Here is a 22077-nt window from a genome sequence, read left to right as displayed (position 1 = left end):
AAAAAAGGAGGAGACAAAATCGCAAATTCGAGGTGTGGGATAGGCAACCCGCTAACTCTGCGTCCAGCATTCCTGAGGCGAGGTGGGTGAGCGCCTTTATCGTCCAGGGTGAACAGTGGCCTGGGAAAGTAGACTTTCCCGAAAGAACACCCCTGAGCGGCCGGAAGGATCGTTCTGGGTTGGCATGTTGTGACTTTGTGATTATCATCATGGATGTCGTTTGTATTCGTAACTCCTGGCATGCACCAAGTGAGTTGTCAGATACTGCGGAGGTCTTTATCAGTTGAGACTGGAGAGCAAACACATACTTCAGTACACAACTTCTACGGTCTGAAAGATAACCTTTACAATACAGAGCTATGCATTTACACACACAATGCCACTTATTATCTAGCCTGTGGAAAATGCATCTTCCATTTGACTAAGCAAATCCCAAGGCACAAGATAGTAAAGGAACCCCTTCTCACTATTAGTTCAGCTATTTGTTTAATAAAAGGATAAAATACACACTATATAACCCATCTTTTCTCACAGTAATTGGTCGATTAGACTTAGGAGTGACTACTTGGCTCTCGAAATATGAAATAGGTCGTCTGCTAGAGATGGACCGACGAGTGTTAGATAATTATGACGGGATTACTTTATTGCATGTGAATGCACAGTAAACGTGGGCATTTAACCTGAAGCAGGATAATTGAGATAAATAGAATTGACAATATCGGTAGTTGGACACGATGTCACTTTTGCTGAACCCGAGTGCGTAAGCTGATGTTACCATAGCTATTTGAGAGTAGTTCTGCATCAGAAGTAGGCGGCATGAAACAACAATACTAAGATGGAAACAAAAACAAGTAAATATATATCCTTGGTGGAGTGGTGCTAAACAATACTAAGAACTGAGGACACACTTGAGACTGCACACTGCAAGATCGTAAATTAGTGAACATTTAAACAATAAAACGTTTGTTAATAGTGTTAGGGCTCGAGACTATCACAGAACATCTGTAAATAAAGTGTAAAATAAAATGAATGAGAGAGAAACGTAAACGTCCTCACGCGATATCTTCCCTATTTTTGACCAATAATAATTTGTTTTTTTGCTACCAGGTCTTAACACAAAATAGCAGTTTCACAGAAAATTCAGGTGTTATAACGTTATGTTCGGAGGCATTTATTATAACAAGGAGGTTGTATTAAAATACAACCCCCACCTTCATATACCTACCTAGGTATGTTGGCCAATCATGCAACAGAAGTTTTCTTCGATAAGGTACTATTAATGCTTACCGTGCACTGTGATGATCAACCCAATATACATTTTAACCTTGTGAATCTCGGTTTCCTGACCGAACTCAGTCATGAAAGTGAGTATTTTACCCTCAACGACGACGCAATGCATTGCAGACAGGCTTTTAGAGAATCATTCCCTGCTCCCTCCGAACAACAACAACTTGTGTGAAATAATTGAAGCGTTCAGTTCATACATACATTCATACCAATATGACATACTCACACCCTACCGAAACCTTGTAGTGCTACCGTTTCACAATTACCAGGCTAGCCAACGCATAAGACACCGCTCCTGTCCTGGAACTTCACGACGTGCGAGCGCCTTAATGGTCTCGCTGTACAAGCACGTCAATATTCCCGTTCCGCATCCAATCAACCACGGTACGTAGTTAGCAGCGGCAGTGCCGAAGAACGACTGGAAGCCAGGAACGTACACGACGAGAACAACGATCAAGATTTCGATGGCAGCACCATAAATCGTGATGGTGTTCTTGAACGGATGGGCCTTCACCACGGACGTGCGTCGAGTCTTGGCCACCCAGATGTGGAAAAACTGGCACACGATCAGTGCAATGTACCATGACCCACACGCTTCCTCTAGTAAGTTCAGCTGCTCATCTTCGTCGAAGCATTCACCGTCCGCAGTGCAGAAAGTCTTGGCATCGTCTGTCCAGTAGTCATCGGCGCTCATGAACAAGTCCGAGAACGACACTCCGTTGCGCCAGAAGACGGTACCGTAAGCAACTAAACAACCAGCCGCGTTGATCATTCCAGCGACAGCATACGCGTAGATCAGCAGCGACTTAGACATGAGACGGTCCTTGTTTAGGTCGCGTGGAGGACGTTGCATAATGTCTTGTTCTGCACCTTCGTACGCGATGGAGATGGCGGGGCCCAACTCGGTGCCAAGATCGATACTCAAGATCTGCAACGACGTCATACCGGCAGGCATTCCGAGCGCCAAGTTGATGGCCACCGGCATGATCTCGGGCCACAGATGCGTCAACGTGTAGGCGATCGTCTTCTTCAGGTTATCGAAGATCACGCGGCCTTGCTCGACACCACGCACTATTGAGGAGAAGTTATCGTCCATCAGAATGATGTCCGCAGCTTGTCGAGCCACGTCACTGCCGTTCATCCCCATGGCAACGCCAACATCGGCCTGTTTCAGAGCTGGAGCATCGTTGACACCATCACCTGTAACTCCGACACATTCGCCGATCTCCTGGCTGGCTTGAACAATTTGGAGCTTGTGTTGAGGGGTAGTTCGAGCGAATACGACAGATTTCAATTGTAGGATAGTCTTCAGATCTTCGTCAGACAGATAATTGATCACCCCGCCGTGTACGACTGCGCCATCGTACGTATCCAAATCCACAGGGAGGTTATCAACCGGAGTGGGTGTCAACAACTCCAGTACGCTGCCGTAGTCATCCAGTAGTCCGATCTCTGTGGCAATCGCTCGAGCCGTCAAGGGGTGATCACCCGTGACCATGAACACCTTGATACCAGCGTCTTTGCACTTCGCAATCGCATCCGGGACATCGTCGCGAGGAGGATCCATGATCGCCAGCATGCCCACAAAGCACAAATCGTCAGACGGGAAATTGCCTTCCTCGATGGAGAAATCTGCACTTGCTGACTCAAATCTTCGTGTGGCGAGAGCGAGAACGCGACGTCCTTTGCTTCCGAAAAGCTCTACATTTGGGTAAATTCGCGCATCAACGAATCATTGATGGGAAATTCTTCGCCCGTGGCCGACAGGATTGTGCTGCATCGCTTGATGATCACCTCAGGCGCGCCTTTCATGAACACGTCGAAGCTGCGTTGTGTGGCCTTCTCACGTGGAGCAGGTACGATCACTAGCTGCCACTTGTTGGTGGAGTTGAATGGAATCTCAAACACCAACGGGTATTCCTCACGGGTGATATCGGACGAGTAATGCATATCCGCAAAGCGTAGCAGCGCAATGTCCGATGGATTGCCGGTGTACTGACGCTTGGCCTTGGTTTGCTCACGTGCTGATGTATGGCTTTGGAAACTGAGTCGAGAGAGGCTGAACGAGCTTCTTTGACTGGGCGGTGCAGCTGTACTCATCATTTTCTCGTCCTTGGGGTCTACCGGTGTGGGTTTGTTGTTATCAGGTGCCGTGGCGTCTGGTGCTGCACGGTTGCAAAGTGAAGCTCCACGAACCAAGACCGCCTTAGGAGTCATTCCTGCCAAGTAATCCGTTTTATCGTCCAGTTGGATCACCACTCGATCTCCAGTAGATTGAGCCGCGAGCTCCCCGCCAGCCCAGGTATCCGTCACCGTCATCACGTTCTTGGTCAGCGTGCCGGTCTTATCCGTCGCGATCAGCGAGATGGACCCCATTGTCTCCACACAATCCAGTCGCTTGACGAACACGTTGCGTGCTGCCATTCGACTCGCTGTGATCGTCAACAACGACGTCACCGTGGCAGGAAGACCTTGAGGTACGTTGGCCACGATGATCACCAAGAAGCCGTTGACGAAGGTGGAGATCACGTCGTCGCCTCCTTTGCGAACAACTCCAATCGTGAACAGGATACCAGCCATACCCACAGCTAGAACACTAATAAAACGCACGAACGCCTTCACTTCACGCTGCATGTTGGTCTCACGCGCGGTGGTTGACGTCGCTAGCTCAGCAATACGACCGATCACTGTCTTGTCTCCGATTCTCAGCACGAGACCCAACGCGGACCCGTCGAAGCACAACGAGCCGTTGAACACAACGTTCTTGCATTCCAAGTGAGCCACCGAGTCCTCCTGGGCATCCGACGTGATAGTAATGAGCTCGGATTCACCCGTGAGAGACGAGTTCTCCACCTTCAGATTGTTACATAGTAGAATGCGCAGATCGGCTGGCACTTTGTCACCGTTGCGTACCCAAACCAAGTCACCAACCACCAACTCTTCAGCTGGGATCGTCTGGTTCACGCCGTCTCGCACTACCGTGCACTGCTGCGGGAGCATGTTCTTGAACGAATCCATCACTTTGCTCGTCGAACGCGCCTGCAGGAACGTGATGGTGCACGTGACGATCACAATTGCGAAGAGCACCAGCGACAGATACAGGTTCAGCGTTGTTGAGGTGTCGATGAAGTAGGCGATGAGACTCAAAAGCCCCGCGACGGACAGCAGGATCATGAACATGTCGAGAAACTGCTGCAGGAACAGGATGTAGTCGGGCACTGTCTTAGGTGGGGACAGTCTGTTAAACCCGCACACCTTGCGAATCTCCTCGACGTCCGCAGAGCTGAGCCCTTGACTCTGTTCGAGGTTGGTAGGCGATATTCTGCTTCGAGGCGCACGTGTCGGAAGGTCTTCAACTTCAACGTATGCCTCCCAGTAGCGTTCATCCTCGCCCCCACCGGCATCACTGCCTGCCTTTGGTGTCGGAGGTATGGCCTTGAACTCGGCGTGCTGCGGATCAGCCATGGGGGACTCTGGAGCCATAGTCTATTGGAAAATAGAAGTTTGTGGGGGGGGGGGGGGGGTTGTAGGTCTTGAGGACTGTTGTGGTTCTTACGAAGGCCGAAGCGAATTGAGAAATGAGCTTCATGGCCAGAGGGCAAAATGGCGACGCGGGTGCTCTTTTCGAAGGTGGCGCGAGGCTGAGTGGACGGCGGGTGGCGTTGAGGTTGGGAATACGCTGGTGTCAGATCTGTCGTGGGCGCGTCGTACGGCGTTGTCCCGATATCTCTGCTCAAGTATGAGTTCATTCGTACGGCGATGTACGCGGAAACTCCCAGTTGGAACGGTAGGAGGCGGGTGGTTTTCCCCTCCTGATGCCGCCGATTGTTCAGCAAGTTTCCGCATTCCATTTCAATCCGAGAGATCAAACGCGAATATACCCATGGCTACTACAATGAAAAGCAGCATGAATGCTTTCTCAAATAATAATCATCCAGGACACAGCATGGACAATGGTATTGAACACGACATTTATCTGCAGCCGAAGGACTGCCGATATTACGTTTAGCATTAATGTTTTTTAGCAGTGTATCGCTTGACCAAAGTGCTACCCTAAGAGAGGTGACGACAGCAAAATTGATAATATTCAGTACAACTAAATAGACAGGCTATTAGATTAAGCTTATGTATGTGTGTTCCACACGGGAGGGATGACCTCTTTTCCATGGTTCGCACTGAACTTTTGTGCAGGATGGGCGAGGTGCTAGACCTAGACTGGTAGAGCCGAGATGACTTTGTCTGTTATCGGTATTTTTGACAAAAGCTCACCGAAGCTGTAGGGAGCTTCATCTGGATCGAATTGTGTCGCCGCTGGAAAACAAAGGGGCCAGTGCAACCGAAAGCTCAACCGCCATCTCTCATGCGGCGTGTCGTACGGCATTATCCCGATGTCTTGGTGCCACTATTAGTCTTTCGTACGGCGCTGCACGCTAGGATGAATCTACGGAGGGGGATGCGGCCGCCTTTGGCCTGGCTGACAAGAAGTGCGGTCGTGAGGTGCTATTAATGAAGCTTGGTTGGCATAGATATACACCGAATCAAGGCAACTCGCATTGCCATTTACCTTACCTTACCATCGCGGTGTTTTGCGCTACTTGTATTAATTCACGAGCGCACGCAAAACTTAATGAAGTGTCGTCTATCAATTATCCCAGGTATTAATATCATTCTTAATTAAAAGAAGTGAAATGATCAGAATACCGAAGCTGTGGGGATATCAGATTAAAGAATGAAAATTAGGTGTTGACCACACAACACTAGTTTTAATAATCTGATTCCGAAAATGCCGATCACGACCGTGAGCCTCATCCTACCGAGGGCTCCCGACATCGTCACCGTCATAATCTCAGACTTCCTCGTCGCTGATCTGACACTATCACAGGCGTGCGAGTGGTCTCCTCTGGGGTCGACATTTTTGCTGGATTTGGTCTGGATGCGCAGTCTGCGAGATGCCCAAACCTCCAAGTGGACCTTTGCGAAGCTTTTGCAGAGCGAGCGCTCTTACTACCGGTGGGCTTTCTCTCAGTCACTAGTCCAGACTGTTCGTCGTGGTGATTTGACCATGTTACAGTGGCTATTATCTCACTTTTCAGGCTGCCCTGTGTCTCAAGAGGTGGTGGAGGAAGCTGCCCGGGGTGGGCATCTGTGGGCTCTGCAATTGCTCGAGAGAGACACAAGTCACGCAGGAATTGAGTGGAGCGACAGAGCTGTAGATAGGGCAGCGAAGATTGGCGATTGGGAGCTCGTAAGATGGCTGCTTCAACGGACTGGAAGTACCAGGGAGACCAGGAGAGCGGATGACGAGGTGGTGAACGGTGCGTTTGAGCAAAATAACTTGATACAGGTCAAGTGGGCAATTGGCTGTGGATTTGGAGTAGGAGGCATTAAGTTCCCAGATTGCACGGAAGCTGAGTGGCAAGGTCGGGCAGAAATATTGCGGTATCTGCTAGACGGGGGTCACGTTCCCGTAGCAAATATTGCTGGCGTTGGCGCTTATCAAGCAGCTCGATTTGGTGATCTGTATTTTCTTAAATGGCTTGAGTATCAATTGAAAGCTGAAATTGACGTTCAATACTGGACGCATGCGCTAGAAAATGCGAGTGAGAGTGGGTATCTCGCTGTGGTGCAGTGGATACTGACGCATGCTGACGGTGTTGTCCGCGCTAACGGTCCGGCCGATGCCATGTTTGCAGCAGCCGAGAACGGGAAGCTGGACGTGGTACACTGGCTGTATAAACACTATGGCAGCAAACCGAAAGTGGGTCTTTTTCAAGAACGTGACGTTCCTGACGATACTGGCAATGACGAAGAACATTTTTGGGACGAAGATCTAGTACCAACTACTGCCATGGATGCTGCGGCCAAAAACGGACACCTCGCTGTGCTGCAGTTCCTCGACAGTATAGATACCTCATCGCGGAATAAACAGAAGAAACGGGGTGGAAAACTTTCGCATAATAGACAGGTAGGTCGCTACCCTCGCTGTACATCGTTCGCGATGGATGCTGCAGCTGCTTGTGGACATTTACATGTCGTAAAATGGCTTCACTCGCACCGTCTGGAAGGATGTACGACACTTGCGATGGATCGGGCTGCTGGAAATGGACATTTCGAAGTGGTGCAGTGGCTTCATGTGCATCGTTCAGAAGGCTGCACAACTGCTGCGATGGATATCGCAGCGACAAGACGCTTCCATGTATCGTCATGCGATGGCTTTGGCTTTGACGTTTGTTGTTTGCACATTACTCCTAAATCATTTTTCGAGAATCAGCTCGAAATGTTGAAATGGTTGCATCTAAATCGATCTGAAGGCAGCAGTAGTGCAGCGATGGATGGAGCAGCAGCTAATGGCAACTTTGAAATGCTGCAGTGGCTACTTGAGAATTGTACGGCGGGTTGTACCACCGAATCGATAGTATCGGCTGCGCGGCTGGGACGCCTGGATATTGTCAAGTGGCTGGACCAACACTACCCCAATGTTCACACTCTGAAAGCAATGTCGGAAGCTGCAAGTGTAGGGCATTTCAACGTTGTCAAATGGATATACGAGCAGCATACACCTGGACATCAAACTGTTGCAGAATCAATGAAAGAGGCAGCTGCTGGAGGCCATACGCGTTTGGTAAAATGGTTATTACCCCATTGCACAAACCCTCGTCTTTATTATCTGCAATGAAAGCGGCACTGTCCTCTCACAGTTTTGAAGCGATGCTGCTTCTCGACGCTCAGCTGGTTAATCATTACACCGACGGCGATCTCAGGAATCATTGGTTTCGATATCAGGATATTCGCAATTGGTTTGACGAGAAGTACTCGCCATCGGCAGAAGGAGAATAATTTTCGAATTGCACGATGATGGTTGAGCCCTGTAACATTTGTCGTTGAATAGAATCTGTGCTCGCTAATTGCATTTGTGCCGAGGCTATCAGCAAGTTGCATGAGGTATTTGGAGAGAACATCGGAAGCATTTAAAGCACGGCCGTTCTTAATATTTGTGGGGTTGAATTTAACGGCATTTTCTACCTGATTGATTACCACTTGAGGACAATAAACCAGTTGATTCCACTTTGAACAATGCATACCTATTCCTAGGGGTTAGGACACCCGGGTACCCGGGCTACTACATGTAGTATTACTCACACATTTCTCTGTGGTTCGTGACTAGACCGAGGCAATCATCACTAGTCAGCATTTCGACAAGGTTCTTGCATCTCATTAATACTGAAAAAATGTATTACATTAGATCCCCCTCTATGTTAGCTAGCAGCGGTGTGAACAGTGCTAGTAATTTCCAACCGCATGAAAAAAAAAACACTATTAAGCTTCTGTTTATGAGAAAAAAAATCTTTCAGTAATAGTTATGCTTTCCGTCAAACATTGCTCTCGAAAAGTCGAAGACCCGCGAATTGTTAATAAAATGCCCTATCGGATAGCACTCACTACATACATGTACGACTTTGCTCTTCAAGATGCAAAAAAAAAAAAAAAAATACTCGACGAAAGATCGTATAGTATCGTGGAGTCATTTTGGACGCCGTTCTCCCATTACCTCAAGTGTGTTCTCGTGATCCGTACTAAAATTACATGGAATCGCACATCGCACCTTCATGAATTGGAGTGAGAACTCCCAGTTGGGTAACCATCAGCTGAGGAAGGTATTGATCTACAAAACCGCCGCTGCTGTAGATATTTTAGTCCTTGGCCACTTTAGGAGCTTTTAAGAAGGATGGTGAGTTTCGTCCCAAGGTATTTTCCGCTCACTTTCTAAACCACCACAGCTGTAGCGGAATTCTATCAATCGCTTGGCAGAGGTAGTTGCGGAAAGGCCCATCATGATTCCACAGCCATCGTCTGCGGACCCGCTACAAGTGAAGCTTGGGGTCGCACGTCGAGCTTCTCGAGGCTCTCGTAGCTCGGTCGCGCTTGATATCATCCGAAGTGAGGGTGAGCACTATTGGCAAGCCTACATTAAGGTCGACGAGTTGTCGGTACGCGAGCCTAAAAGTCGTATTTCAGCTGCAAATCTCGAGCAAAGCCAAGGTCTCGAGCTGAACGATGTTGGAGAGGCTCGTAAAGTTTGTGGGTACAACCGTCTGTCGCCACCTAAGACTGTGCCGGATTACATTCTGTTCCTGCAGCAGTTCCTCAACATGTTCATGTTACTCCTATCGACGGCTGCAATTCTCAGTTTAATCGCCTACTTCATCAACACGTCGACAGAGATGAACCTCTACTTGGCCATCCTCCTGTTCGCGGTTGTACTTGGTACTTGCACAGCTACATTTCTTCAAGAACGGTCGACTGGAAAGACAATGGATTCATTCAAGAACATGCTCCCAGCTCAGAGTACCGTCGTTCGCGACGGTATCAGCCAAACTATCCCAGCTGAAGAGTTGGTGGTTGGTGATCTAGTGTGGGTTCGAAACGGTGACAAGGTTCCAGCAGATCTGCGAATTCTTCAATGCAACAACCTCAAGGTGGAGAACTCTTCTCTAACGGGTGAATCGGAGCTGATTACCCTTACATCGGATGTTCAGGATCACTCGGTAGCCCACCTGGAGTGCAAGAACATAGCATTCAATGGCTCGCTATGCTTCGATGGAGCTGCGTTGGGTTTGGTGTTGACGATTGGAGACAAGACCGTTCTCGGCCAAATCGCCAAGCTATCAACGTCGGCAGCTCTTCCTGAGACCAACATGCAGCGTGAAGTTAAGGCTTTTGTTCGGTTTATTGCGATACTAGCCTTCGTCATGGCCAGCATTCTATTCATCCTCGGTGTCGTTCACAAGAACGGAAAGGATGTTTTGATCACATTCGTTGATGGTTTTCTGGTGATTCTCGTGGCCAATGTACCTCAGGGTCTTCACGTCACAGTCACCTCTTTGTTGACAATTACTGCAGGGCGGTTGGCAGCAAAGAATGTGTTTGTGAAGCGGTTGGACTGCGTCGAGACACTGGGCTCCATTTCACTGATCGCTACCGACAAGACGGGAACGCTAACCAAAAACGTCATGACCGTCACCGATGTCTGGACTGGGCGCGAATTTATTGCTCAACCATCCGAGCAATGCACAGATATCGTGCCGGATAACACGACGGATTTTCTGACTGGCATGACGCCCAAAGCTCTTCTAACTCGTGGTGCAGCGCTGTGCAACCGTGCAGCTCCAGACGTAACTCACCCTTCGAGTATTCAAATTACCATTGATGAGTCCGTGGGTTCTGGAGGTGAGATGAAAAGTGAGTCACCCGTACGCAGTCCGAAGATTCGGAGTCCCTCGATGGTGCGGAGACAACGAACGTTAACTACAACCAGACAGTACACCGGTAACCCATCGGATATCGCGTTGCTTCGCTTTGCGGATCTCAACTTCTCGGCGGATATTACGCGTGACGAGTATCCACTGATCTTCGAGATCCCTTTCAACTCGACCAACAAGTGGCAGCTTGTTATTGTACCGGCACCAGGTGAGAAAACCACTCAACGTAGCTTCGATGTTTTCATGAAAGGTGCTCCCGAAGTGATCATCAAGCGATGCAGCACGTTCATGTCTGCTACCGGAGAAGAGATTCCTCTGGATGAATCACTGATAAGTGAATTTTCCCATGCATACGAGACGTTTGGAAGAAAAGGACGACGTGTAATTGCACTGGCAACGCGGCGCTTTGAGGCTTCTAACAGGCACTTCACGGCTGAAGAGGGAAATTTTCCCTCGGAGAACCTGTGTTTTGTGGGAATCACCGCAATTATGGACCCTCCACGTGACGATGTTCCTGATGCTATTGCAAAGTGTAAGGCTGCTGGGATCAAGGTGTTCATGGTTACTGGTGACCATCCGTTGACTGGACGGGCCATAGCTGCGGAAATTGGACTTCTAAACGATGACGGGCGTATCCTCGACTTGCTGGAACCTCCCACTACTAAGAAATCTGTAAAGTTACCGGACGACTTCGATACGTACACCGGTGCAGTCGTCCACGGCGGCTTCGTCAATTTACTGGCAAGCGAAGACTTGAAGGCCATTCTACGCTTACATTCGGTTGTGTTTGCTCGGACCACGCCTCAACACAAGCTCCAGATAGTTAAGGCCAGCCAAGAGATTGGAGAATGTGTTGGTGTGACTGGTGATGGAGTTAATGACGCGCCTGCTTTGAAGCAGGCGGATGTGGGTGTTGCGATGGGAAAGAACGGCAGTGACGTCGCCCGTCAAGCCGCAGATATCATCCTGATGGACGACAACTTCTCATCGATCGTACGCGGCGTCGAACAAGGACGTATCATCTTCGATAACGTCAAGAAGACGATCGCGTACACGTTGACGCACTTGTGGCCTGAGATTCTGCCACTAGCTATCTACCTGGCGCTCGGAATGCCTACAGGAATGACAGCGCTTCAGATTTTGAGTATTGATCTTGGAACCGAGCTCGGGCCTGCAGTTTCTATCGCTCATGAAGGAGGGGAGCACGACATCATGCAGCGTCCGCCTCGTAACATCAAGAAGGACAAGCTGATCTCCAAGTCTCTTCTGGTCTACTCGTATATCGTCGCGGGAATGATCAATGCTGGTGGCTGTCTGCTCGCTTACGCTGCGGTGTTCTGGCGTTACGATGTCTCGTTCTCGGACTTGTTCATGAGCGCAGAGGACTATTGGATCAAGAACGCCGAACCACTGTGTGTCACAGACATCAAGTGTTTCGACGCTAACGATCAGATGCGTATACTGGCAGAAGCCTGTGCGTCGTGGTACATTGCTCTAGTTACGTGCCAGTTCTTCCACATCTGGATGGTCAAGACCCGACGCACTTCGGTGATCAACGCCGGGATCTTCAAGAACATAGTTACCGTGTATGGTGGAGCGATCGAGATTCTGATCGTTGTGCTGGTCGTGTATGTTCCTGGCATCCAATCGTTCTTCGGAACTGCAACCGTGGACTATGTGCCGTGGTTGATTGGCTGTGGCGCTGGTACCATCACGTGTCTGTACAGCGAAGCCATTAAGGCTCTGGCTAGACGACAAGTTCCTGGCAAAGAACACCGCCTCGCTCAATGGGTATCCTGGTAATTTACTTCAGTACAGGTTGGTAATTATCTCGATCGATGCTACCAATAGAGCTCACAAGTGCATTACGTTGAACTGTTGGGCTAAATCAAATACAAGTTACTCCTTGCAACATCTCGAATATGATCGATGTTCCTCCCGTAGCGTATACTAGTCACAGGAAGTCTATCGTAAAGATAGCAGGCCAGTTCAAGATGATTGTGACGAAATGCCGACTCCATGGCGAGTGACATATTCAGGTTTTCTCCGTGTTCAATTATCCATCGAACTACTTTGAAGTGACCTCGCTTCGACGCTTCGTCCAACGTTTGGTCCGTACAGGATATGGAGCAATTCGCATAAAGCCATTGGAGTATCTCCAGATAACCACCTTTAGCTGCGTAACTCATAGCAGCAGAAGAGCATCCCTCTGTACGATTCTCCTGCAGCCACTTCAAAATATCCAATCGGCCCCATCTAGCGGCTTCATCCATTACTTGATGTGTACACTTTGCATTCATGTTCTCGTGAAGCCACTTGACCAACTCGAAGTTGCCATTCGCAGCTGCACCGTCCATAGCTTTGTCCGTGCAGCCTTCCGCTCGGTTAGTAAATAGCCACTGGACAATGTGAATCTGGTTTGTCACGAAAGAGTTTGACTCGTAGCATTCGCGAGGTTTGCGACGAATACCACAGTTCGACGAGATTTGGCAGCATCTTGATATTTTACAATAGCGAGTTGCAGCCTCATCAATCGCATCAGTCGTGCAGCCTTCTGTACGGTTCTCATGTAGCCATTGGACCACTTGTAAGTGTCCGTTTGCAGCAGCGTTGTTCATCGCAAACACAGTACACCCCTCCGTCCTTTGAGCGTGTAGCCACTTGACAACCTCCAAGTGCCCGTGTGATGCTGCTAAATCCATTGCATTTGTCGTACAACCTCTGCAGGTTTCAAGGTTCGAGGATGTACTACGTTCATGTCGTTTTCGCTTTTTGCGTTGCACTCTGTCAGCATGATGCAATAATTTGAGTACTTCAAGGTGACCGTGGCTGGCTGCAATATCCATGACAGTCGCTGCTCTCACTCGCCCTCCCTTTCGGTTGACATAACGACGACTAACCCGAAAAATATCAACGTTCGGGTCACTAGAATAGCGCTCGAGTAACCAATTAACCGCATCCAGCTTTCCCTCTTTGGCAGATGCGTACACAGTCTTGAAAGGATCATGGGGCATTCCAAAATCTGCATATTGCCTGAGCAAATACTGGAGCGCTGCAATATTTCCAGATTTGCCAGCAGCAACTAACACTTGTTCTACCTTACACGGGTCGTGGTGTGGCACTAGCCACTCTAAGAATTCTTTGTCTCCAATCTGTGCTGCTCGTATCATAGCCATTTCAACCAGGTCTTTATTATCGTCTTCACGCTCAATCAAGAAGCGTACTGTTCCCCACGGATATCCTGGGCCTGAGATACCACACGTACGTCCGAGTGTCGTGGAAACTGTAAATCCTTGAGCAAGAGCCCACTGCAGCTCTTTCAAATTGTTTTCTTGAAAGGCGTAGTCGGCGACGTGAGTCCCGTTACCGTATTGCACTCTTCTAGTATCTGGAGTACCGATTCTCTTGTGAAGCCACCGGACCACATCCCAATGTCCTCCTGCAGCTGCCAAGTCCAAACTCTTTGGACTCCATTCGATACCAGAATGTGAATTATCACCTTTCAACAACTGTAACACCCACAAATATCCGAGCTTTGCGGCTTCCTCCACAGCATCCCCATCGACAGGACAATCAGAAAAATGGTCCAGCAGCCAGTGAACCTTTTTCAAATCCGTTCGGCGAATTGCTTGCACCAGTGAAGCAGAAAACTCCCATTTGTAGTAATATTCTTTAGTCCTCAAAAGCCTGGCGTTACTCCATCGGCAGCTCGGAATGGACTCGACGCTCCTCGTCCACACCAAGTCCAGCAGCGCCAACGAATCTGCTGGGCTCAACTCGACCGTTTTGGAGAGAGGAAGGTCAGCAATCAAGAGGTCGGAGATTGTGGCGACGACGTTGTCGATAGCAATTGTATGGCTGGAGAGCTTAGCGACAACGAGAGTCACGATCTTGAGGTGCACGGGGGGTGTCATCCGCTCTTGCGAAATCAGAATTTTCGTTTTTTGTGTCATTCAAGTCTGTCAATTTCTAAATTTTCTGAGAGGTGTAACAAAACTGTAATATATATTAAAACGCAGATTGCAAAGTAATATAATAAATTTAACATAATAATATAATATATTAAATTGTTTTTTTCAAAACAATGTAATTTATTAAAATAATTTATATTGAGTTTTGCTGCTCCAGCACAACTTTCAGCAACTTTAGAAATTCACAAATTTGAATTCCAAAAAGAAAACCTTTATTGGCTGTTGTGGATATGGCGTGCAGGTTAGTCGAGCTTGCGAGGACATTGGTCCTCACATTCCCATAGAGCATCTCGCTCCCACCCCGTTGCTCATTCATTAAAAATTGGCGCTTTGCAGTTTTTGGCCTTCGGATTGTACCAGCAGAACCCCTTGGTCGTATTAAAGTGCGATTAGGTAAGAATCAGCGCTGATACACAATGAGTTTTCTTTTTTAGTTTTGTCATCTCAAAAATCACAATTAGAAACAAAGTGCTATTGTATGTCTGAACACGGGATTACTTTTTATCCCTTAAACTACTTAGGGACGCTGGCACCGAGGCTGGACCAGGTTTGACCGGCGAAGTAGTCCTTGGATTTGATCATTTTCGTGACCCAGTTGCCCATAACAACTCCTCCGAACATGGGTAGCTGAGTCACCCCTCCGTTCGGACCAAGCGGTAACACCATGACCTCCGTTGCTGCTCCAGGGAACGGCTTGTTGAAACTCGGCTTTTTCTTACGAATCACCGCAATCAGTTCACCCGCCAGGAACTTGCCTTGTTCGCCAGCAATGAACGCCATCTTCGGTGACGGATGGTTGCACACATCACCCAGAGCGAACATGTTCGAGTACCTCACACCTTCTAATTGCAATTGCTCGTTCACCTTGACAGCCCCTCGCCCCGTCACCAGGTGCGGATCCATGTCTTGCACAAGTTCCGCGACGGGGTGGAAGCCACCACACAGCAGCTGGAGGTCCGATTCAATCGCTGTGCCTTTGTTTGTTCTGAGCGTGCGTCTCTCGAACCCATTGCCGGTCAGCCTCTCCGTCAAACGTTCACCCAAAATTACCTCCACGCCTAGTTCAGCGAGAGAAGCGTTCAACTTCACGTAGAATTTTTCGCGGAGGTTGCTGCCGGAGATCAGCTTCGTGTTGGCGTCAAGGATCGTCACCGACTTGTTGGGGTGCTTTGCCTTGATCTCGGCCGCAATCTCACAGCCAACGGCACCTCCACCCACGACCAAAATTTTGTTTGCAGTCTCGATGTTGCTGCGCACTAGCTGCAGCTTGGATTCCGTTGCGGATCGAGCGTAGTCGTGGATGTCTTGCTTGATTGGCACGGTGTACGTGCTTCCCATTGCCAGTACTAAGTAGTCGAAGTGCAGCGCTGCCGTTGTATTACTTTCCTTGTCGTACCTGTCGATCGCTCTGTATAGAACCTCATTCGAGTTGGCGGAGATCTGCGTGGCGATACCGCGCACGATCCGAACAAACTTGGCGGCGTTCTTGGGAATTGCGTTGTCGTACGGAACGAACATCTTGTTAGTGAAGTTTGCGTCGACATATGCTCGTGGGGCACCAATAACGTGATAGAAGTAGGCGTTCTTCTCTAGCACCACCACTTCAGTCTTGTCAGCGTCAGTGAGATTCTTCGCCAAGGCCTGAGCGGTGTTGATTCCAGCTGGACCACCTCCAACGATCACGATGCGCGTCATGTGTATGTTGAGCGGTGCTACTTGGAGTGAATGTGTTGCGGACTGCAAAATTGGTTGTGATATTTAAACTGTCTTTGGAGGTGCAGTTGTGGTGGAGACTTTGGGGGTAGAAAGCGCCATCTGAAGCATATGAAATTGACCGTCATCATTTCTTTTCCAATGAAGATTATTTAATCACAGATTATTAATCATAAAAGCACACAATACGATCACGAACACGTCGATTGCGACTTGTTCGTGATAAAAAAACTACCATGTTCGTGATCAAAAAAAAAATGTACTACCATGTTCGTGATCAAAATTTGAGATCTGTTACGGGCAGAATGGCCTGTATTCAAGCAACTAAATGTTTCCCTAGTCCAGCGTAACAACCAGAATCTTAAACTAGATCGTCTTCGACGTAGCTGGGAATACACTTCTTGTCACGTAACAAAAAATATTAGAAATAGATATCAAAAATTCAGTCACGCGAGTAGTTGAATGTGCTAGTACAACATAAGTATCTGTTAGTAGAACCCTTATTCTGCAGCCTCCACCAAGATACTAGCGGACCAATGGACAGCAACTTGTTCTGGTACTATGGGATATATGCTACTAGTAGTATATATAAGAGGTAAAACGGCTCCATATAGCTACAGTCCTTGAAGACCGACAGTCCAGCATTTTTTTTTGACATGCAGCACAAGTCATTCGAGGGGCCATAGAATGCACCAGGTTACAAGAAGCATTATAAGCCCATTTGATTGGGTGTAAAATGACATTGACATGTTCCAGATATTTTTTAATACATTCATAACTATTTACTGCTGTACATTTTAGCAAGATCTGGTAGGTTGTTCACGGGCCGAATCCGCCGCAAAATGCAGCAGCGAAGTAGGTCAAATCGCGTAGTTTTAGAGATGTTGGGTTCTAGATAGAAAGATTTGTAATCTGAACTTGCCGCTTCCAACCAGTTTGCTAGTGTGGTGACCCTGCGGCTAGTGCAAGTAGTCCATGCGTTAATAAAATGTAACCTTGTTTTGGTTTTTGAGTGTCAATGCTTGCTTCGCAGGCTTCAACGGCTCGCGGTGCGATACGGGTCACACCGACAGAAAAAAATGCAATGATGAGCGGATTCCGCAAATAATCTATATTTTAGTTTTTCTCAAGGTACTTCCTCTTGGAGATATGATAATCTGCGTTTCGGCTGCCTTCCGGGCTAGTTTATACTGTTTTAATTGGGTGATGTTACCGATTGTATGAACGAACCTTTAGAAGCGACAGAGTAGGCACTCTTCTCCTTTGGTTCCCCGACGGATGCACGGCAGAGGTTAAGCCCTCGCGAGCTCAAGCAGCTTAGGCATCGACACGCCCACAAAGAAAAAGGCGTGGCTAGCAATCCTGCGCGAGTTCACGACCAAAACCCGGTAGCCTTACACTATCAGATACAGACAATGAGACTCCAAAATCTGTTTTAAGCATGCTACTTTTGCTCAACGTTCAGCTTACATTTTGAGGTCAGCTGAATGTGATAACATCGAACCAGTACCATGGAATTAATCCCTTGAAAGCTGTCCATACCTATAATAAAGGTATTCCCAGTATAACTATAGCAGACTTATCCACTATACTCACAGGTACTAGAGGTCCAAAACACCAATTCAACGATATAATAACATCACCGCCATCTTTGTTTACATTTTTGCAGTTGGCGGGACGTCCACTTTTGAATTTGCCAGAAGGCTTGTGGTCGCTGCACCAACTCATTAGCGCATCGCGGATTCCTCAGGTTCAAGAGATGGTAGACATGCGTTCGCACATCGTCTTCATCATGTTCCTTGCTGGGAGCACTTCCTATTGTTCGCGCAGTATGAACGTGGAAGGGTGGAAGGACACGGGCAACACCAGCATCGATCGTTTCTCCAGGTCTAGAAACGGCGACACATCAAATTTTGCTTAGGGGACTGATGCTGAACTTGCTACGGGCTCGGCCGATCGTGAAGACAAGTTTAAGGAAAAGAGAGCTGGGCTCCGTGGGCCGTCTAGACTTGGCGACCTAGCTTTCAAGTTAGCGCTAAAGCTGGAGCTAGATCCTCATTTGATTTTCCAACGTTTACCCATTGTAAGGGCCGGCGGAAAGTTGGATAACAACCCTAAAATCATTCAGTGGTTTCAGTACGTGATATAATACAAGGCCGAGAAAGGAGAGGTTTGGTTCATGGACGACGTATTCAATTTGCTAAGGAAAGCGAGACCAGAAGAAGAAGTTTTTTATTTGCTTTGAGACGTGGTAGGCATGAAGAACTGTGCCGATGAGAAGAAAAACGAGCGTCACACTCTTTTTACTTGATATATGCAATGCTGTTTGTACATCTTTAGTATACGAACAGTGATAGATTGCACAAAAGTCAAACTGGTATGTTATCCTGAGCTTGGCGGTTTTGTATTTCGGTATATAGGGAAATGGATATTTACGTGAAATATTTTCACAAACCATTGCTCATGTTTTACAGTGGAGAGAGTATATTAGCATATGCAGGTAAATGCGGTATGTACAATTATTTTAACATATTGACATAAATGTATAATTATGTATTCTTTATCGTGAGAGAACAGCAAGAAGTGGGTTTTTCGACATATAATTTTGTTGGATTGTGATGGAATCATATATGAGACCACCCAATACAAAGGATACTAATGTGCCATTTAGAGTTATCTAGATAATCGCGTTCAAAGTTGGTCCATCTTTTTTCACACCTACACGAAGTTTTGAGAAAACGGCCAAAAACCGTTTTGAAAATCCAAACGGTTCCTAAAGCGAGCCCACTCATTTGCGAAAACGGTTCTCAAGAAGATATCAGTGTCCACAATGCTTCGCCAACTATCGCCGCCGCCGTCTCCCCCCTTCATATTATGATGTATCTCAACGGTGGTACCTGTATGAATAAATACACTATGCTAATTCGTGGAGGTCGAAGATTATGGAGTTTCATGGGAAACCTAATCGCTGTTGGTCAGACTCACAAACCTCGCCACCAGCTGTCATTTTGCTACTAAAATCAAGATTAAACGCGGCCCTTAACTGATCGAGACTGAATTTGAGGCATCAATTTTAGCACCAGATTAATTTCTCATTCTTACTGGTTGAGAGATGAAAAAAATATCAAAACAATAGCAGGGACAGTCAGCTTTCCGGACCTGCAAAGCCTTTTGATTTTGCGCTAGCCGTTTTGATCCTATGGGCCTGTAAAATGATCGACCTGTCGGCGGCCCTCAACTGGTTTTTCCCTTAATGGATATTTTGGAAGGCACCCATTGGATTACCATCGCTCCACCGGAAAAATTCAGCTCATTTCTCCGTCAAGTAGCACAACTCTCAAAACACAAGACGTGGACCGACCCAACATGCCTTGTTACCGGTGGTGAGTGAAAATGGAATATATTGCCGCCTGCTATTCGAACTAGGTCAAGAGAAAGACCTTCCATATCATTTCAGTATCCAGTGTTGACAGCAGGGCAAAAACAATTCAGTATGATACTACAGACAGCGGCTGCGGCCGGAGTCGCTACACATGCAGCAACCGACACAGGCAAAGATGGTGAGTACGGCAGTTAGGTGCCGGTGTTGGTTGTGAGCGGCAATGACATGGTGAGAGAATTCTGGAAAGAAGATCTGAGGACTTCTTGGAATTGCTCGTGCACGAGTGCACCCGCCCTTAACGGGAGGAAGTGCAGCCCATCTAGGTCTCCGTTTTTTTTTTTTACTGCTTTCCCCTACACAACAACACTTACTCAACATCAATTCATTATTGATTTTAACTCTTTCCAAGCACTGCAAGTCTTCCTCTTACCTGTCGTTCGCCAAGGCAGCTGCGGTGCACGCTCGCCTGGGCGGTAAATGCTTCAAGGAATGTCCACAAGCATTCAGCTACTAGCACTAAAGGATTTCAAGGGCAAAATCAATGTCGTTTGAATCGTCCAGCTAGGATATTTTTTTATAGACAGCCGGGCAACAGCTAGCTTGGAGTGATGACAAAACTGTGACAGCAAAGGTTATTCATGCAGACACGATTAAACACACCGGTTGGCGATACAACATCACCAGCTAATTCGACTTCGTCTCAATTATTCCATTACGTGGAAGCTGTATCCACCACACCGCGACAAAATGATAGTTGAAACACACTTGGCGCTGGCACTATTGACGGTCAGTAATACCAATTCTTCTATATTAACGAGCGAAGACGCTGGTGGTTCGTCAAAGAATACGAACACCATTATATAATACAGACATTGAAGGTCTTAAAATGCAACAAGTGCAATGCTGACGGCCTGTGAGCTCACTGATGCGCATCCGAGCACGGATTATGATAAAAACATACTAATTTATGGAAAGGACAATTTCTCACGACACGAACAGCAAATGCATTCTGTAGAGGCTAGGACTGGCCTCACGCATTGAAGGTGTTCATCCTGCTAGACAACTTTTCTTACACATCATCCATTACCTTTTGGTTTTTCTCTCCCATAACAGCGTAAAAATGATTACTGCGAAACAAACCAAGAAAAGCCTAGACAACCATCTGTGCTCCGAAGTCACTTCCTCGGATGAGAGAACGACACGCATAGACAAAATTATTCACGAATCTCAGAGCGAATGGCTTGCTAAGTTAGTGCACATCAATTCGAAGATGAAGAATGTGATATCACAGGGCTTAACCAACATTCGTAAGCTTTGACGAAAATAAGGAAAACCAGTCCAAGTGTTCAGGAAGGACAAGGTTGATAGTTGTTTATGACAAAGTTGTATTGGTGTCTCAAGCGCTGTCCTATCCGCACCTCGGTTCAGTTTTCGAAGTCACATTTTTCCCAGTTGGGTTTGAATTCATTGTCGATATACCCGGTGCTGGTAGGGCTGGTCAAAATGATCAATGCATTCGCCGAAGACGGCCGCTCCGATATGGGTTTGAGCTAGGGTCGGGGCGTCCTTTACATCGATATTACGAAGGATGTATCAGAACGAAGTTCAAAACTCCAATGTTAGAAGAACCACCATTACTAAATTACAGCTCGGCACTCCAGTCTAAAACAAATCCGAATGATCGCGCCAGGTATGTGCGTCGTGCTACAATTAATGAATGATATTGATTATCTTGCACGTGACGCAGGTTGATGTTAGCTACGTTCACTCCGTGGGAGCCATCAACAAATAAAAACGCGGCAAGGTTTGAATTTTCGAATAAAAGCCTCAACAATTTGTGTGAGCTGTCGGATCCCAGTGATGCTACTATTTTTGAAACGTTAAAGATACGAAAACGTTGCTAATTTGACATCGTAAGTCAAGTAGCGTGCAAATGTTTTCAACTTGGAGGGCTCGCGATTCTGATCATTGGAAAAATCGAACTTCTTGACCCGAAGTTTAACACCAGAAGCGTCGTGAGCCAATTTAGTTTCCGATGTTGATACGGAATCCCCCTTCCCCAAACATGTAATCATTGGCAATATCGATACTGCATGGATACAATCGGTTTATGCAGTTTTGCAAGCCTCGCAGCAGTTCTCGAACGAGCACTTAACCCTTCTAGCCCCTGTGTTTATGCTGTATTATACAGCAAAAGGAATAACCTTTCCTATATGATGACGGCGTACCTGTGTGAAATTTATCTGTTTGTAGCCCCCTTCCAGCAATCGAGCCGGATTCTAGTACAATTTATGATGCTGCCAGTGAATTCAAGAGTCCTAATTGGCTAGATTGATGGATACATTTTGTGCAAAATCGATAAAAATGTCTGTAGCACTCATTACCCTTTCATACTCGATGTACGGAAGTCGTCGTGGCGGTTCGCGCCAAAACTGGTGGCGTGGAGAGCGCTGCAGCTAGCCCG

The 22077-nt window shown here is 47.4% G+C and overlaps 6 protein-coding genes across 6 annotated transcripts; 2 read left to right on the top strand and 4 right to left on the bottom strand.

The window, feature by feature from the left end:
• Positions 1-1549: 1549 nt before the first annotated feature.
• PPTG_05944 (hypothetical protein) lies at positions 1550-2866 on the bottom strand (the record flags this gene model as incomplete). The annotated part of the gene is made up of 1 exon (XM_008899695.1): positions 1550-2866. The coding sequence occupies one exon, from the start codon at positions 2864-2866 to the stop codon at positions 1550-1552; it is 1317 nt and encodes a 438-aa protein (XP_008897943.1).
• A 122-nt stretch (positions 2867-2988) lies between these two features.
• On the bottom strand, positions 2989-4770 carry PPTG_05943 (hypothetical protein; the record flags this gene model as incomplete). Its single annotated transcript, XM_008899694.1, has 1 exon — positions 2989-4770. The coding sequence occupies one exon, from the start codon at positions 4768-4770 to the stop codon at positions 2989-2991; it is 1782 nt and encodes a 593-aa protein (XP_008897942.1).
• A 1288-nt stretch (positions 4771-6058) lies between these two features.
• PPTG_05942 (hypothetical protein) lies at positions 6059-8366 on the top strand. Its single transcript, XM_008899693.1, has one exon. The coding sequence runs from the start codon at positions 6071-6073 to the stop codon at positions 7961-7963; it is 1893 nt and encodes a 630-aa protein (XP_008897941.1). The 5' UTR covers positions 6059-6070; the 3' UTR covers positions 7964-8366.
• A 753-nt stretch (positions 8367-9119) lies between these two features.
• Positions 9120-12468, top strand: PPTG_05941 (hypothetical protein; the record flags this gene model as incomplete). The annotated part of the gene is made up of 1 exon (XM_008899692.1): positions 9120-12468. The coding sequence occupies one exon, from the start codon at positions 9120-9122 to the stop codon at positions 12348-12350; it is 3231 nt and encodes a 1076-aa protein (XP_008897940.1). The 3' UTR covers positions 12351-12468.
• PPTG_05940 (hypothetical protein) lies at positions 12328-14494 on the bottom strand. The gene has a single exon (XM_008899691.1). The coding sequence runs from the start codon at positions 14459-14461 to the stop codon at positions 12431-12433; it is 2031 nt and encodes a 676-aa protein (XP_008897939.1). The 5' UTR covers positions 14462-14494; the 3' UTR covers positions 12328-12430.
• Positions 14495-15031: 537 nt separating this feature from the next.
• On the bottom strand, positions 15032-16213 carry PPTG_05939 (hypothetical protein; the record flags this gene model as incomplete). Its single annotated transcript, XM_008899690.1, has 1 exon — positions 15032-16213. One exon carries the CDS (start codon positions 16211-16213, stop codon positions 15032-15034), a length of 1182 nt encoding a protein of 393 aa, XP_008897938.1.
• Positions 16214-22077: the final 5864 nt, after the last annotated feature.

This window comes from Phytophthora parasitica, assembly GCF_000247585.1.
Source record: "Phytophthora parasitica INRA-310 unplaced genomic scaffold supercont2.8, whole genome shotgun sequence".
Lineage (NCBI taxonomy): Eukaryota > Oomycota > Peronosporomycetes > Peronosporales > Peronosporaceae > Phytophthora > Phytophthora nicotianae.
Note: the sequence above shows the minus strand (reverse complement) of the source record. Positions and strands in the feature narration are given on the sequence as shown.

Coding starts and splice junctions, on each gene's coding strand:
- PPTG_05942 (XM_008899693.1), top strand. CDS start 6,071: ATGCCGATCACGACCGTGAGCCTCATCCTACCGAGGGCTCCCGACATC.
- PPTG_05940 (XM_008899691.1), bottom strand. CDS start 14,461: ATGACACCCCCCGTGCACCTCAAGATCGTGACTCTCGTTGTCGCTAAG.